Consider the following 17,862-nt stretch of genomic DNA (forward strand, 5'->3'; position numbering starts at 1 on the left):
GACCGGATATAGTGAATGCGGGTTCCGGGGAGAGCGGATATAGTGAATGCGGGGTCCGGGGAGAGCGGATAAAGTGAATGCGGGGTCTGGGGAGACCGGATATAGTGAATGCGGGGTCCGTGGAGAGCGGATATAGTGAATGCGGAGTCCGGGGAGAGCGGATATAGTGAATGCGGGGTCCGGGGAGAGCGGATATAGTGAATGCGGGGTCCGGGGAGAGCGGATATAGTGAATTCGGGGTCCAGGGAGACCAGATATAGTGAATGCGGGGTCCGGGGAGAGCGGATATAGTGAATGCGGGGTCCTGGGAGAGCGGATATAGTGAATGCGGGGTCCGGGGAGAGCGGATTTAGTGAATGCGGGGTCTGGGGAGAGCGGATTTAGTGAATGCGGGGTCCGGGGAGAGCGGATTTAGTGAATGCAGGGTCCGGGGAGAGCGGATATAGTGAATGCGGGGTCCGGGGAGAGCGGATTTAGTGAATGTGGGGTCTGGGGTTTAGTAACTTTTCTTTGATTAACACAAAATATTTCTATATATATATATATAAATAAAATAATTTATTTGATAGCATGAAAATGATTTTTTATATATATATAAATATTTTGTATGTATTTTTTTATTAATTTTGCATTTTTTGAATATAATTTTAGACTGTATTGCAGATATCTTTTTCCTCCCCCTCAAGAAGCCCAGGTTGGGTGAAACATGTTGGGAAGTACCATCCGTACAGCGCAGTGAACAGTCCCGCTCTTTGTGATTGTGAAGTCGGATATTACTAGTTTTATATTAAATGGAATTTTAATGACATCAATAAATTGTGAAAAAAAAACTCAAAAAGAAGCATTTCTAGTCATTGTTTTGCACCTATAAAATCCCACAACTTGTCCTGATCTGCTACACCTTCTACCAGCCTTGAGTCCAGGTTTGGAGGAATACACTTGCTAGCCTTTCAAAGCTCATGCCTGCCATTTCCTGGACCGCTCCTGTAACTGCCTATACAGCTACAATTAAACCATTGCGGGGGGGGGGGGGGGAATCCAATAAACTGACAGTTGCATTGTTAGACATTTTCTATTTACAGCGGCCCCTGATGCAAAGAATAAATGAGGATAAGTGTAAGCTTTTGATCCCGAGTTACAGTTTAACCTTCCCGGGAGATTTACCTCCTGCAACCTCGTGTCCTGTCACCCAGCACACCGATCCTTGTCACATGGGCTCCGAGAGGGCGGGACTGACATCCCAACACTTCCAAAGAACAATGATGCTCCAGACTCACACACAGGACACAAATCCAGACCATTTAAATGACCGCTGTCCCAACATATACTGTACACGATCATCCGTGTATGAGTTCCTTTTTTTCCTTTTGACTTTTTTTTTTTTTTTTGTATCTCTAGACATTTTGTGCAGACCAACCTGTCCAGCAAAAGTGACAGTTGATAGAACACACTAATGCTGCCAAAGAGGAGCTACAGTCTCCTACTCGAAAATAAAATAACTATCCCCATGATCCTATACGCTGCATTTACTTTGGATATGGTCAATATTCTCATTTGTTTCCTTACTTGCCAAAAGTCCTGTTTACTGGCCCCTGTTAAAATGCTGGCAGTGGCCATCTTAGTCAAGGGCACCAGGAGTGAACGGGATCGCCTAATGGTGAAATCGCCTGGACATCAACAACCTGAAGCTCCTGCTGACAGTGGCCATCTTAGTTTTGGGCACCTGAAACTGGCGCCAGTGAGTTCCAGGATGAAGTGCATCTGGTTACCCAGCATGCCCCTCCCATTCTTTTGCATCACAGAGCCTGTACTTCCTCGTGTCAGATTTTCTTCTTCAAAACATGGTGCCTAACTCCTCCCTATCGTGTCATTTCCTGTCTGGAAATACCGTGAGATCTGATGATTAGGCTACCAAAAGACTCCTGGGATAGATGACACCAAAATCCCAGGAGTCAACGGATCACCTAATGGCGTTATCGCCTGGACATCCACAACCTGAAGCTCCTGCTGACAGTGGCCATCTTAGTTGTGGGCACCTGAAACTGGCGCCAATGAGTTCCAGGATGAAGTGCATCTGGTTACCCAGCATGCCCCCCCCGTTCTCACACATCACAGAGCCTGTACTTCCTCCCGTCAGATTTTCTTCTTCAAAACATGGCACCTAATTCCTCCCTTTTGCGTCATTTCCTGTCTGGAAATACCGTGAGATCTGATGAGTAGGCTACCAGAAGACTCCTGGGACAGATGACACCAAAATCCCAGGAGTCAACGGGATCGCCTAATGGCGTAATCGCCTGGATATCCACAACCTGAAGCTCCTGCTGGCAGTGGCCATCTTAGTTGTGGGCACCTGAAACTGGCGCCAGTGAGTTCCAGGATGAAGTGCATCTGGTTAGTCAGCATGCCCCTCCCATTCTTTCACATCACAGAGCCTGTACTTCCTCGCGCAGATTTTCTTCTTCAAAACATGGTGCCTAACTCCTCCCTTTTGCGGCATTTCCTGTCTGGAAATACCGCGAGATCTGACGATTAGGCTACCAGAAGACTCCTGGGATAGATGACGCCAAAATCGCAGGAGTCAACAGGATCGCCTAATGGCGTAATCGCCTGGACATCCACAACCTGAAGCTCCTGCAAATTAAAAGAAAAAAATGGTACTTATATATTTTCTAAATGCAGACATCACAGGGATGTCAAACTGGTGGCCCTCTATTGCAAAACTACAAGTCCCATCATGCCTCTGCCTCTGGGAGTCATGCTTGTAACTGTCAATCTTGCAATGCCTCATGGGACTTGTAGTTTGGCAACAGCTGGAGGGCCGCCAGTTTGACACCCGTGCCCTAGAGAATAAAATAGCGGCAGTTCCAATTTGTTATGTCACGATATCACCGCAAAATTTCAGTAAAGATCACACTAAAGTGAATTTTAGGGCAAAGAAGCACAATAAATAAACACCCACATTTTTTGGTAAAATATAAAAGGTAAAGTTGCACCGAGTAAATAGATACCCAGATAATTCCCAGGCTTTACGATGATCCAAGTCAGCCAGAGGTCCTCTATAGGGTTTGGTGGGTGCAGCTTCCTGGATATACAGGAAGCTGCACCCACCAAACCCTATAGGGGACCTCTGGCTGACTTGGATCATCGTAAAGCCCGGGAATTATCTGGAGTGCCACTTACCCTTCAGAGGGAGGATTACCTACAATCTGGTCTACCCTGATCTCCTGAGAGGACATCTTGGCCTATATTTATATGCGCATTTATGTTGCGCATCTGGTGAGTGCGCAATCTTACTATTACCATTTGCACAAGCACCGGAATACCTTTGAAGTAGGCACCTTAAGAGCATGATTGTCACTTTTGGAACATTTCTCTATATACATGTTTTAATCATTTATCTATGAACTCCATCATATTTATCGTTAAGGCACCTTAAAAGATATATATATTTTTTAGCGCTGCACTGTGTTTTATTATATATACACTATATTGCCAAAAGTATTGGGCCCACCCTCCAAATCATGTGATTCAGGTGTTCCAATCCCCTCCAAATCATGTGATTCCGGTGTTCCAATCCCCTCCATGGTCACAAGTGTATACAATCAAGCCCCTAGGCATGCAGACTGCTTCTACAAACATTGGTGAAAGAATGGGTCGCTCTCAGGAGCTCAGTGACTCCAAGCGTGGTCCCGTGATAGGTGGTCACCTGTGCAATAAGTCCATCCGTGACATTTCCTGGCTACTAAATATTCCACGCTCAACTGTTAGTGGGATTATAACAAAGTGGAAGCAACTGGGAACAACAGCCACTCAGCCACCAAGTGATCGGCCACGTCACATGACAGGGCGGGGTCAGCGCATGCTGAAGCGCACAGTGCGCAGAAGTCGCCAACTGTCTGCAGAGTCAATAGCTAAAGACCTCCAAACATCAGATGAGACCTCCAAACTTCATATGAGCCCAACAACAGTGCGTAGAGAGCTTCATGGAATGGGTTTCCATGGCCGAGCAGCTGCATCCAAGCCTTCCATCACCAAGTGCAATGCAAAGCGTCAGATGCCGTGGTGTAAAGCACACCGCCACTGGACTCTAGAGCCGTGGAGACGTGTGCTCTGGAGGGACCAATCACGCTTCTCTGTGAAGGATGTGTTTGGGTTTGGTGTTTGCTAGGAGAATGGTACTTGCCTGACTGCATTGTGCTAAGTGTAAAGTTTGGTGGAGGTGGGGGTTTTGGTGTGGGATTGTTTCAGGGGTTGGGCTTGGCCCCCTAGTTCCAGTGAAGGGAACTCTTAAGGCGACATTTTGGACAATTTCGTGCTCATAACATTGTGGGAAGAGTTTGGGGATGGCCCCTTCCTGTTCCAACATGACTGCGCACCAGTGCAGAAAGCAAGGTCCATGAAGACATGGAGGAGCCAGTTTGGGGTGGAGGAACTTGACTGGCCTGCACAGAGTCCTGACCTCAACCCCATAGAACCCATTTGGGATGAATTAGAGCTGAGACTGCAAGCCAGGCCTCCTCCCCCGACATCAGTGCCTGACCTGACAAATGTGCTTCTGGAAGAATGGTCCAACCTTCCCATAGACACCCTCCTAAACCTTGTGGACGGCCTTCCCACGTTTGCATAATACATTTATGTGCATTTATGCGTGTTTGCGTTTATAAGCGTTTTTTAAAGATAAGCACAGGGGAACCTCCCAAATGCTCAGAATGCACTGAAAAGTGGTAAATTAACTATTTCAGACTGTTTCAGAGAAACACAGAGAGTAGAAGCAGAGACAGCAGTATGTGTTGAGATTAGCTGAGGTGTGATTTGCTCATTAACATTTCTTTTTTTCTTGGGAAAGATGTCTGGTGGAGGGAGTCATTAGGGCCACCTGGCAGGGGGTGTTCATGAGGAATTTGAGGTGTGAATGGTCATTAACATATCTTTTGTTTCCAAGGGTGGGAGAGGTCTGAGGTGTGAATTGGTCATTACAATGTGTGACAAGCTTGGTAGGAACATCCTGTGTTCAGTGTTTTGTCCATCTGAGTACCTTGAAAACATTTTGCATGCATTTTTCATGATGAAAAAAAGGCTGGACAGCATCGGGAACTGGAAGAGTTAAAAAAATTTTCAAACGCTTATAAATACGATTTGCCATGTTTATCCGCGTTTTGCGTTTGAAACGTAGATAAAATCGACTGCTGAACGCAAGTTCTCTGCATTCAAAAAAACGACTGTAAACTCAACTGCCTGTAAAGGACTGTAAACAACGATGTGTACACGGACACATAGGAGAACATTAGGGAGAGTTCAGGGGCTGCCGAAAAAAAAGCATCTAAATGTGCGTTTATCACCCGCAGTGTACATGGAGCCCTAAGTGTTCATTCAGATTGCGTTGTCGCACATTAATCTGGTGTGTGGGAGTCCCATTGCTTATTGTACTTCTATACTAAAGAAAAACTTTTTTTTTTTAGTTTTGGATAGAGTGGAGAGGGATTAGAACACCTGACACATTTTTATTGCTGTCTGGGGGAGCATAGAAAGTTTTTTTTACGCAAGTAAAAAGCACTTAACACCTTCCCGCCCGGCCGTTGTGACGGGAGTGACTTTTGGAGAGGTGGGGAGACCCCTGTCTCCACTCCCCATATTCCTATTATGTGTGAGTCACCCTGTGCCTGTTAGGGGTACAGGGTGGAATGTCCTAGATTGTAAGCTCCAAGGAGCAGGGCCCTCGAACCCCTCGTGTATTGCATTGTATTGTTATTGTACTGTTGTGTATTGTCTCCCATTGCAATGTACAGTGCTGAGCAAACTTGTCAGGAATGGACTCGCCAATGGTGGTGGGACTCACCTGCCTTGTGGGCTGCAGTACCAAGGCTGGCCAGCGGGTGCTCTCAGCAGCCAGAATCTCACTCCTGCAATCAGGCCATCACCTGAGGCTGATTGCAGGAGGTGTATTTAAGCAGGACCAGGCACTGTGATCAGTGCCTTGGTGTATGTTTCCCATGAGCCCCTGTACCTGCATCCTGCCTGCTTCCTGCCTGATCCTGCTTTGATCCTGACTCTGAACGAACTCCGCCTGTCCTGACCTCGGCTATTCCTGACCACTCTTTCGCTCGCTCCTGGTACCCTGTTTGCCCGTTAGCTACCGACCCAGCCCGCCTGACTACGTTGTGCTCCATATATATATACATATATATATATATATATATCAGTTTAGGTTTGGGTTTGTTTCACCTTGTTGTATGTATTTGTGTTAGTTTTGGGTTTGGTTTGTTGCACTGCGTTTATGTTTGTGTTGTCCTTAATAAATTATCTTGTTTACACGCTATACCTGAAGTCTGTGTTTCCCTGTGTCGGTCCACACACCTCTGGTCATTCCTGGAGCCTTGACAAAACTATTGGTGCTAAACACTGCATATTAATAATAACGTCCTAGTATTGTGTGGACATGTATAGGTGGGGTGTGGGGGTTGTTCATTGTTTACTGCCAAGTGGTTGTTCCATTGTTCTATTGTGTCTTGCTTGTCAGCAAACTATTATGGGATGCATATGTTCCTGTATTGTCTACTGCCAGGTGGTGTATCCCATTGTTCTATTGTGTGTCTTGGTTTGGTGGAGGGTGTTTCCGGCAGCCCTTCCCCCTGATGGGACGGCCTGCTGATGTGTTTCCTGTTACTTGGTGTATTTCCCCGCCCTGTGTATATATCTTGTATCTGTGTTAAAATAACGCAGTTCACTTCCTGTCTTAAGAAGCCCGGTGCTGTCTCGTCCTGTATGGTCAGCGGTGGGGTCCGTGGATGGTGTTCGGACAGGGAAGCGGGAGTCTAACGGAAATACCCTAGCGCAGTCGGGATCCGGTTCCGTTACAGGCGTCATATGACAAAACAAGACGGCCGCGGGGTCGCGCAGCAGCGCAATCTGTCACCGGCTGCGACTATTCACAGCAGATCACATGTCAATTATATACAACGGATGGCTTCCTGTCATGCCATCCATTGTATACAATCACGTTTTTAGCTGTGACTGGTCAGGGCAGTCACATGATACAGACAGGGCCAATCACAGCCCATCTGTATCATGTGATCAACTTGACCCAATCACAGCTAATCACAACAAAAGACTGAATGAATCAGTTTCATTTAGTAACAATGATTGCAAATATCAATGAAATACATCGGTATTAGCAATCATAATGTGTTAAAAAAAAATCCCGACCACTTGCCCAGAGCAGTTTAATGTTATTATGGTAACATTGTATTGCTTTGTTTACAGTGTGCTGAAAAATAAAATAGTAAAAAAAAAAAGAAAAAATGTAATAAAAAATAATAGAAACATTTGAAAAAAAACACAAATTCAATTATTATTATTATTTTCACCAAAAGAAATGGAGCAGAATACATTTTGACCTAAATTTATGAAGAAATGTTATTTATTTGCAAAATTGTATAACAGAAACAAAGAACGGTGCGTTTTTTTTTTTTCAAACGTTTCAGGTGTTTTTTTGTTTTATTTAGCAAAAAATGAAAAAAATTTGTGGTGATTAAATACCACCAAAGAAAGCTCTATTTGAAAAAAAATGATACAAATCTCATATGGGTACAGCGTTGCATGACCGCGCAATTGTCATTCAAAGTGCGACAGCTCTGAAAGCTGAAAATTGGCCTGGGCAGGAAGGGGTTATAAGTGCCCGGTAGGCGAGGGGTTAATAAGGTAATCAGCATTTTTTTTAAGCTATGTTAATGGGACCATGTAAGAAATATGGGTGTTATCCCAATTTGGCTGCATGAGTGGAAACACACATTAAGGCTAGGTTCACATCTGTGCAGATCCACATGAAAATCCGTGCAGCCGCACCACCCGCACAGAGGAATGCGGACCCACATTAGATCTAATGGCACGCCGCCCCCACTGGAAAACACAACTGTACTGGGAACCCCGGCTGCGTTTTCAGAAGAAGTGCAGGGACTTCTTCCCTGCGTGTCCCGGGGCAGGGAGTCCATTCAAATGAATGGGCTCTCGTGCCCGCACAAAACGCGGACCGCAGGAACGCGGAGATGTGAACTGGGGGTAAGCCTAACAGCTTTAACCACCTCCCATCAGGCCATTGTATATAAACGGCCGGACGGTGGCAGTGCAGGGTTGGGTGGCCGTTTATAAACGGCCTCCCCACCCCCTGCTTGTGCGTGCTCCCTGGGAGCGCGCAGCACCGCGATCCGGTGCCCGCTGTGTCCTCCGGACACAGTGGAACACCGATCATCGGACGGGACCTCTGTGTGAGGTCCCGATAATGTGATCACTGATTGGCCAATCAGTGATCACATGCAGAGTAGTAAGCAATGATGTCACTTCTGACATCATTGCTTACTACGTGTGAAATCTGTGAATGATCACAGAGGTCACATGGTACAGGGCTATTCATAACAGCCTTGTGCATGTGACAAGCTGTGACCAATCACAGCTCACTCAGTAGTTCTCAATGGCTGCAAGAATGCAGACAGAGAGAAAGCGAAATGATTGCTTTTACATCCTATATGGGTGTAAAAGCAATCAGTGTAAAAAAAAAAGAAAAAAGAAAAAACAAAATCTTCATCACCCCCCACAAGTAGTACAGTGTCACCATGGTGATACTGTACTGCTAGGGTGACAGTATGTAAAAAAAACCAAAAAACAATAATATAAAAAAAATATATTAAAAAAATGCTTAAAAATTATAATGTTTGGCAATAAACTAATTTGGGTTATTTTTTTTTTTTTACTAAAAAGATAACGGAATACATTTTGGCCGAGATTTATGATGAAATATTATTTATTTGCAAAATTTTGTAAGAAAAACACTTTTTTTTTAAATTTTGGGACATTTTCATTTACATAGCAAAAAAATAAAAATCCCAGCGCTGAATAAATACCACCAAAATAAAGCTTTATCTGTCTCAAAAACATGCTAAAAAATTCATATGGGTACAGAGTCGCATGGCCGCGCAATTGTCATTCAAAGTGTGATAGTGCTGAAAGCTGAAAATTGGCCTGGACAGGAAGGGGGGGAAAGTGTCTGGACAGGAAGGGGGGTGAAAGTGTCCGGACTGGAAGGGGGTGAAAGTGTGCGGACTGGAAGGGGGTGAAAGTGTCCAGACTGGAAGGGGGGGAAAGTGTCCGGACTGGAAGGGGGTGAAAGTGTCCGGACTGGAAGGGGGGGAAAGTGTCCGGACTGGAAGGGGGGGAAAGTGTCCGGACTGGAAGGGGGTGAAAGTGTCCGGACTGGAAGAGGGTGAAAGTGTCCGGACTGGAAGGGGGTGAAAGTGTCCGGACTGGAAGAGGGTGAAAGTGTCCGGACTGGAAGGGGGGGAAAGTGTCCGGACTGGAATGGGGGGAAAGTGTCCGGACTGGAAGGGGGTGAAAGTGTCCAGATTGGAAGGGGGGGAAAGTGTCCGGACTGGAAAGGGGGGGGGGAAAGTGTCCGGACTGGAAGGGGGGGGGGAAAGTGTCCGGACTGGAAGGGGGGGAAAGTGTCCGGACTCGAAGGGGGGGGGGAAAGTGTCCGGACTGGAAGGTGGGGAAAGTGTCCGGACTGGAAGGGGGGGGAAAGTGTCCGGACTGGAAGGGGGTGAAAGTGTCCGGACTGGAAGGGGGGGAAAGTGTCCGGACTGGAAGGGGGGGAAAGTGTCCGGACTGGAAGGGGGTGAAAGTGTCCGGACTGGAAGGGGGGAAAGTGTCCGGACTGGAAGGGGGGGAAAGTGTCCGGACTGGAAGGGGAGGAAAGTGTCCGGACTGGAAGGGGGTGAAAGTGTCCGGACTGGAAGGGGGGGAAAGTGTCCGGACTGGAAGGGGGGGAAGTGTCCGGACTGGAAGGGGGGGAAAGTGTCCGGACTGGAAGTGGTTAAATACTGCTAAAGTATTCAGTAATGTTTGATTAAAGTTTTAAGTAGAAGGAATTTTCCCTGCAGGAGCAAATTGGATCGCGCTTTCCTGGTTTTTTTTTTTTGCCTTCCTCTGGATCAACTGTGGGTGTAGGATTATAACTTTTTTTTTTCCTATGGTTGAAATGAATGGACTTTTGTCTTTTTTCAGCCGGACTAACTATGTAACTATGTAAACGGTCAGGCATGGTGCTTCGAGCACCCGAGTGACCTTGTCCTTGCCCAGGACCGTACGGCACAGTTTCATGTGTAGTTACTAGTAAGCTGACATTGCTGTACTTTATACAACTTGATTACCAAGTCCTCGTTTCGCCTAAAAATACATCTCCCTTTAGCTGGGATTATCTTGAGAATTCCTTCTGTAAGCAATACAAGGCAAATAATCTAGTAGAGCTTTTACAGGTAATCCCCCGCTTGCCTCGGATTACGGAAGGGATAATTACATGTTAATTGTAGATGGGCTCTGGATGGTGGTTAGAATGATGTGTGTACAATTCCCTGTCTGTTCTTCAAGTACGTGAAGTCAAGTCTTGTCTGGTTGCTTTCTTAAATATTTAAACGTCTCAATGACAATATATACAAGGTTGTCTCCAGACGTTCTCGGTTCCAGTGTATGAGGAAGCCTTTCCCAACCTTTTTAACGTGGAGGAACCCTTGAAATAACTTTGAGGTTTCCAGTGACACCTGCTAATAATTACTATATTTACAGCTCATGGTACATTAGCACAACTTGTGAGTTAGGATATCTATCTATCTATCTATCTATCTATCTACAGTCAGGTCCATAAATTTTGGGACATCGACACAATTCTAACATTTTTGGCTCTATACACCACAATGGATTTGAAATGAAACGAACAAGATGTGCTTTAACTGCAGACTGTCAGCTTTAATTTGAGGGTATTTACATCCAAATCAGGTGAACGGTGTAGGAATTACAACAGTTTGCATATGTGCCTCCCACTTGTTAAGGGACCAAAAGTAATGGGACAATTGGCTTCTCAGCTGTTCCATGGCCAGGTGTGTGTTATTCCCTCATTATCCCAATTACAATGAGCAGATAAAAGGTCCAGAGTTCATTTCAAGTGTGCTATTTGCATTTGGAATCTGTTGCTGTCAACTCTCAAGATGAGATCCAAAGAGCTGTCACTATCAGTGAAGCCATCATTAGGCTGAAAAAACAAAACAAACCCATCAGAGAGATAACAAAAACATTAGGCGTGGCCAAAACAACTGGAACATTCTTAAAAAGAAGGAACGCACCGGTGAGCTCAGCAACACCGAAAGACCCGGAAGACCACGGAAAACAACTGTGGTGGATGACCGAAGAAATGTTAGAATTGTGTTGATGTCCCAATATTTATGGACCTGACTGTATCTATCTATTATCTATCTATCTATCTATCTATCTATCTATCTTTCTATCTATCCATCCATCTATCTATTATCTATCTATCTATCTATCTATCCATCCAGTCGTATCCGACCCTTGGCGATTGCATGGACCATCACTTGTAAGCGACTTTTTCCATGAATTCTCTTAGCAATTATTTTTGCAGGATAGGTTGCCAGGTCTTTCCCCAACCCCCACCATGCAGGAGATCCCATATGGAGTTAAGATATAAGAATGAATAAATTAACCCCTTCCCGTCTGGCCCATGTACATAAACGGGAGCAGTGCCGGAGTGGGTGGGCGTTTTTAAACGTTCTCCCACATTTACTGCCTGTGCGCACTCCCTGGGAGTGCACGGCACCCCGATCCGGACGGGAACGCTGCCGATGCGGGGGGACATTTCTAAACGTCTCTTCGCATCCATCGCCTGTGCTTGCTCCCTGGGAGTGCACAGCACTGCAATCCGATGCCCGCAGTATCTGGGGGACACAGCAGAACACCAATAGCTGTACGAGATCTCTGTGCGAGGTCCCGCTTCATGTGATCACTCAGTGGCCAATCAGTGATCACAAGAATAGTAGTAAGCAAGATATCACTTCCTGACATCATCGCTTACTACGTGTGAAATCTGTGAATGATCACCGAGGTCACATGGTACGGGGCTATTCACAACAGCCTTGTACCATGTGACAAGCTGTGACCAATCACAGCTCTCATAGTATTTCTCAATGGCTGCAGAGAGAAGGAGAAATTATTGCTTTTACAGTCTTTATGGGTGTAAAAGCAATCAGTGTAAAAAAAAAAGTAATAATCTTCATCACCCCCCACAAGTAGTAGTGTCACTATGGTGACACTGTACTGCTAGGGTGACAGTATGTTAAAAAAAAAACATAAATAATAATATAAAAAAAAATAAAATTAAAATGTAAAAAAAAAAATGTAGAAAAATTATAATTTTTGGTATAAACTAATTTGGGTTATTATTTTTTTTTTTTTACTAAACAGATAACTAAATAAATGTGCGCCAAGATTTATGAAGAATGATTATTTATTTGCAAATTTTTATAATAAAAATATGTTTTTCCAAATGTTTTGACTTTTTCATTTATATGGCAAAAAAAAAATCCCAGCGGTGAATAAATACCACCATAATAAAGTCTTATCTGTCTCAAAAAAATGCTAAACAATCCATATGGGTACAGTGTTGCATGACCGCGCAATTGTCATTCAAAGTGTGATAGCGCTGTAAGCTGAAAATTGGCCTGGACAGGAAGGGGGTGAAAGTGTCCGGACTGGAAGGGGGGGAAAGTGTCCGGACTGGAAGGGGGGGGAAAGTGTCCGGACTGGAAGGGGGGGAAAGTGTCCGGACTGGAAGGGGGTGAAAGTGTCCGGACTGGAAGTGGTTAATTAAAAAATGGGGCACACTTGTTATTTTGGACACCCAGGGCTGCTCTATTCAACAAAATGATTTTAAATAATGAAAATAAATATTTATAGTAATGGTCAAGAAAGAAACACAATCATTGAACATGTTCCCTCACATTGGTTGGAGAAATGTCCTGTTATATTGATAGTCAGTAAAGTGCCACCACACATTGGTTGTCAGTGAAAGTCTATCTTGCATTGGTGGTGAGTGAAAGCCTATCCTAGATTGGAGGTCAGTAAAAGCCGACCCTACAGTGGTGGTCAGTGAAAGCTTACCAGACATTGGGGATCAGTGGAAAAGCTGACTTAGATTGGTGGTTAATAGAAGAAGGAACATTATTTCTGTTCATTGGAGAAGGGCCCCATTACACTGGTGATCTAGTGGGAAGAAAGTCTCTTACATTGGCACGCATAAGAAAGAATACCTTACAGATAGCTAAAAAGACCATTGGTCTCTGTAGTTCACGGAACTGCTAGCAAATTCTGGGAGGAACCCTAGCTGAGATGTGTCTTCTTATATTGGTGGTCAGTAGAAGCCTACCCTACATTGTTGGTCAGAGAAAGCCCACCCTACATTGTTGGTCAGAGAAAGCCCACCCTACATTGTTGGTCAGTGAACCTACACTACATTGATGGTCATTGAAAGTCTACCCTACAATGAGGGTCAGTGAAATTGTACCCTACATTGGGGGTCAGTGAAATTGTACCCTACATTGGGGGTCAGTGAAATTGTACCCTACATTGGGGATCAGTGAAAGCCTACCCTACATTGGGGGTCAGTGAAAGCCTACCCTACATTGGGGATCAGTGAAAGCCTACCCTACATTGAGGGTCAGTGAAATTGTACCCTACATTGGGGGTCAGTGAACGTCAACTCTACATTAGTAGTCAGTGAAAACCTATCCAACACTGGGCGTCAGTCAATGCCTACCCTAAACTGGCCATCAGTGAAAGCCCATCCTACTTTGGGGGTCAGTGAATGTCTACCCTACATTGGTGATGAGTGAAAGCCCACCCTACATTGGAGGGCAGGGAATGTCTACCCTACATTGGTGGACAGTGAAATCCTACCCTACATTGTGATTCAGTGGAAGAAGGTCTCATATATTGCTGGTCAATGGAGAAGGGCCCATTACACTGGTGATCAGTGGGAAGAATGTCTTTTATATTTGAAGTCATAATGAAGATCCCCCTGACAGAAAGCTAAAAAGATCATTGGGCTCTTCAGTTATTGACTTGAGAGGCAGAAATCATCCATTGTTCAGGGAATCGCTATCATATTTTGGAGGAACCGTAGTTGAGAACTCCCTCTTTACATTGGTGCTCAGTAAAAGCCCGCCTTACATTAGGGGTCAGTGAAAGCCCACCCTACATTAGGGGTCAGTGAAAGCCCATCCTACATTGGGGGTCAGTGAAAGCCCATCCTACATTGGGGGTCAGTGAAAGCCTACCCTACATTGGCATTCAGTGAAAGCCCACCCTATATTGGGGGTCAGTGAATGTCTATCCTACGTTGGTGCTCAGTGAAAGCCCACCCTGCATTGTTGGTCAGTGAATCTTGACATTGGGCATCAGTGAACGCCTACCCTACATTGGCAGTCAGTGAAAGCCCACCCTACATTGGGGTCAGTGAATGTGTACCCAACATTGGTGCTCAGTGAAAGCCCACCCTGCATTGTTGGTCAGTGAACCTACCCTACAATGGTGGTCAGTGGAAGCCTACCCTACAGTGAGGGTCAGTGAAGCCTACCCTACATTGGTGGTCAGTGAAAACCTACCCTACACTGGGTGTCAGTGAACACCTACCCTACATTGGGGGTCAAAGAAAATCTACCTTACATTGGGGGTCAGTAAAAGCCAACCCTACATTGGGGCAAGTAAAAGCCTATCCTACATTGGGGGCCAGTGAAAACCTACCCCACATTGGGGGTCAGTGAATGTCTACCCTACATTGGGGATCAGTTATAACCTACCCTACATTGGGAGTCAGTAAATGTCCACCCTACATTGGGGATCAGTTATAACCTACCCTACATTGGGGATCAGTTATAACCTACCCTACATTGGGGGTCAGTAAATGTCCACCCTACATTGGGGATCAGTTATAACCTACCCTACATTGGGGGTCAGTAAATGTCAACCCTACACTGGGGGTCAGTTATAAACTACTCTACATTGGGGGGTCAGTGGGGAAGCTGCCTTAGATTGGTGGTCATTAGAAGTAGGACCCTTATACATTGCTGGTCATTGGAGAAGGGCCCCATTACACTGTTGATCAGTGGGAACATTGTCCCTTACATTGGCACCCATTAGGAACAATTGCCCCCTTAACAGATAGTAACAGATATGGCGTCTGTAGTTATTGACTTGAGATGCAGAAATTGACCATTCCTCAAAGAACCCCCCAGCAACATCTGGAGGCACCCTAGGGTCGCAGAACACCCTGGTTGGGAATAAAGGATGACATTCACATCAGATGTATAGTCCCAGCTATTGGAGGAACGATATGGAGAAGGTCTTGCCATGTAGTAGATACGGAAACAGAAGGCATGCCGTCCATTGTTCTTTATCTCCGCTGTAACACCAGGTATGCTGGGATTTTATTGTTCAAACACCAGCTTGTTTTCTTCTGCAACACCCAGAATCGTCTCTATTTCTTGCACGCAGTCCTGCACAGAAGAAAATCAATAACCAGTAAACTCTAAAATGAGCTGCTCTCTGGATTTATAAAGACAAGACACTCATTCAAAATATAACCAGCAGACAGTACTGGGGAGGAGGGGCAGTTTATTTACAGTGATTCCCGTACCAATTCTCACTTCTTCTCAATAGGAAATCTCAGGTTGACCACGAAATGTAAAGCTTGTACCAGGGGCGGACTGACCATTCGAGCACTCGGGCACTGCCCTAGGGCCCGGGGTCAGTAGGGGGCCCCATGAAATGCCCCTGGTAGCTTTTTCATAGGCTTTTTTGAGTGTGGGTAAGGACACAGGGGCCCCATGATCCCCTATTGCCCAGGGGGCCCCATGAATTGTCAGTCCGCCCCTGGTTTGTACGCATTATGGAACTGTTGCAAAGTCTTTACAAATCTCCTTTTTAAAATGCAAAAAAAGAGAAAGTATCTTTGTGTACCGTGTAGCAACCAATCAACGGCTGTATAAAATACAATGTGTAGCAATATTTGAACTCGGTGTATTTATTCCCCCTGAGGTCATCACAGAGGACAAGGGGGCGCTCTTTACGTCTGGAGGAAAAGAAATGTAATCTCCAAACATGGAAAGGTTTCTTCACAGTAAGAGCTGTGAGAATGTGGAATAGACTCCCTCCAGAGTTGGTTGTGGCCAGCTCAGTGGATTCCTGTAGGAAAGTCCTGGATTCTTTCTTGGATACACAGAATATAACTGGATATAACATTTATAGGTGACGTTGATCCAGGGAATATCCGATTGCCTCTCGGGGGATCAGGAAGGAATTCTCTCCCCTGCAGGAGCAAATTGGATCGTGCTTTGCTGGGTTTTTTTTGCCTTCCTCTGGATCAGCTGTGGGTGTAGGATTATAACTTTTTATTTTTTTTTTCTATAGTTGAACTAGATGGACTTTTGTATTTTTTTCAGCCAGACTAACTATGTAATTTAGCAGTCACTGGCCCATCATCCAATCAAACTACAACTGTGGGGTTGATTTACTAAAGCCAAATAGGCTGTTCGCTTTGCAAAAGAATTTTCCCTTCACTTAGTACTGTATTTGGTATCAAAATGCCCGCTAACATCTAATGTTTGTGTAGTATTATGTTCAGCAGACTGTGTTCTTCTATTGTTGTGACTTAGATGACGTTCAGAGCACATTTTATGCCCAATTCATGCAAAACTCCACGTAATCCCAAGGGGTTCACATACTTTTTCTTGCAACTGTAGGTTTTCCACCAGGCTCCTTCAGTATTTCAGTTAGAAACACAGGAAGAGACCGCGTGGTCCATCAAGTCTGCACGTTTTGGGTTTCTTTTTTGCCAGGATGTTGGCCAAGAGGTACCAGTCGAAATTTGAACAGTGTATGGCCAACTTTATACTGTGGCAGACCTGAGCTCCCAAAATTTGGTCGTATTAGGAAGATTCCAACTTTCTATGCTACCATAGATTCCCCTAGAATCATTGACCGCACTTCCTAACCCTAACGTCTGCCTTGCAGCACTATGGTCATCGGTTCACATCCCAACCATGATGCTATCTGCATTGAGTTTGCATGTTTGTTCTGTGCATGTGTGGACTTCCTCTGGCTACTCTGGTTTTCTCCCACACTCCAAAGACATGCAGGTAGGTTTCATGGCTCCGTTCTAAATTGGCCCTAGTATGCGCATGTGACTGATGTGAATGTACAGTATGTAAAGTGCTGTGTGAATTGTCTGTGCTGTATAAATAGCTGGAAGATTTAACTAGCTCCCCTAAAGGGACCACCAGTATATTCATCAAAACATGGTTCTGTTGGTTGAATCTCTACTCATTAGTAACCCCCAGCTCTGCTGATTCCCCACTTAGTAGTAACCCCCAGCTCTGCTGATTCCCCACTTAGTAGTAACGCCCAGCTCTGCTGATCCCCCACTCAGTAGTAACCCCCAGCTCTGCTGATTCCCCACTTAGTAGTAACCCCCAGCTCTGCTGATCCCCCACTCAGTAGTAACCCCCAGCTCTGCTAATCCCCCACTCAGTAGTAACCCCCAGCTCTGCTAATCCCCCACTCAGTAGAAACCCCCAGCTCTGCTAATCCCCCACTCAGTAGAAACCCCCAGCTCTGCTAATCCCCCACTCAGTAGTAACCCCCAGCTCTGCTGATCCCCCACTCAGTAGAAACCCCCAGCTCTGCTAATCCCCCACTCAGTAGTAACCCCCAGCTCTGCTAATCCCCCACTCAGTAGAAACCCCCAGCTCTGCTAATCCCCCACTCAGTAGAAACCCCCAGCTCTGCTAATCCCCCACTCAGTAGTAACCCCCAGCTCTGCTGATCCCCCACTCAGTAGAAACCCCCAGCTCTGCTAATCCCCCACTCAGTAGCAACCCCCAGCTCTGCTAATCCCCCACTCAGTTGTAACTCCCAGCTCTGCTAATCCCCCACTCAGTAGAAACCCCCAGCTCTGCTGATCCCCCACTC

At 45.5% G+C, this 17,862-nt stretch overlaps 1 protein-coding gene across 1 annotated transcript in view; it reads right to left on the reverse strand.

The window, feature by feature from the left end:
• Window positions 1-12,325: 12,325 nt before the first annotated feature.
• Window positions 12,326-17,862, reverse strand: part of LOC149428243 (IQ domain-containing protein H-like) — a 50,993-nt gene continuing 45,456 nt past the window's right edge. The window contains exon 7 of the mRNA XM_089667563.1: window positions 12,326-15,389. Coding sequence (XP_089523689.1) covers window positions 15,321-15,389 — 69 coding nt within the window. The 3' untranslated portion in view covers window positions 12,326-15,320. The remainder of the gene's footprint in view (window positions 15,390-17,862) is intronic.

The sequence above is a fragment of the Staurois parvus genome, unplaced genomic scaffold (assembly GCF_062004578.1).
Source record: "Staurois parvus isolate SC_StPar_1 unplaced genomic scaffold, SC_StPar_1.0 ptg003372l, whole genome shotgun sequence".
Classification (NCBI taxonomy): Eukaryota; Metazoa; Chordata; class Amphibia; order Anura; family Ranidae; genus Staurois; species Staurois parvus.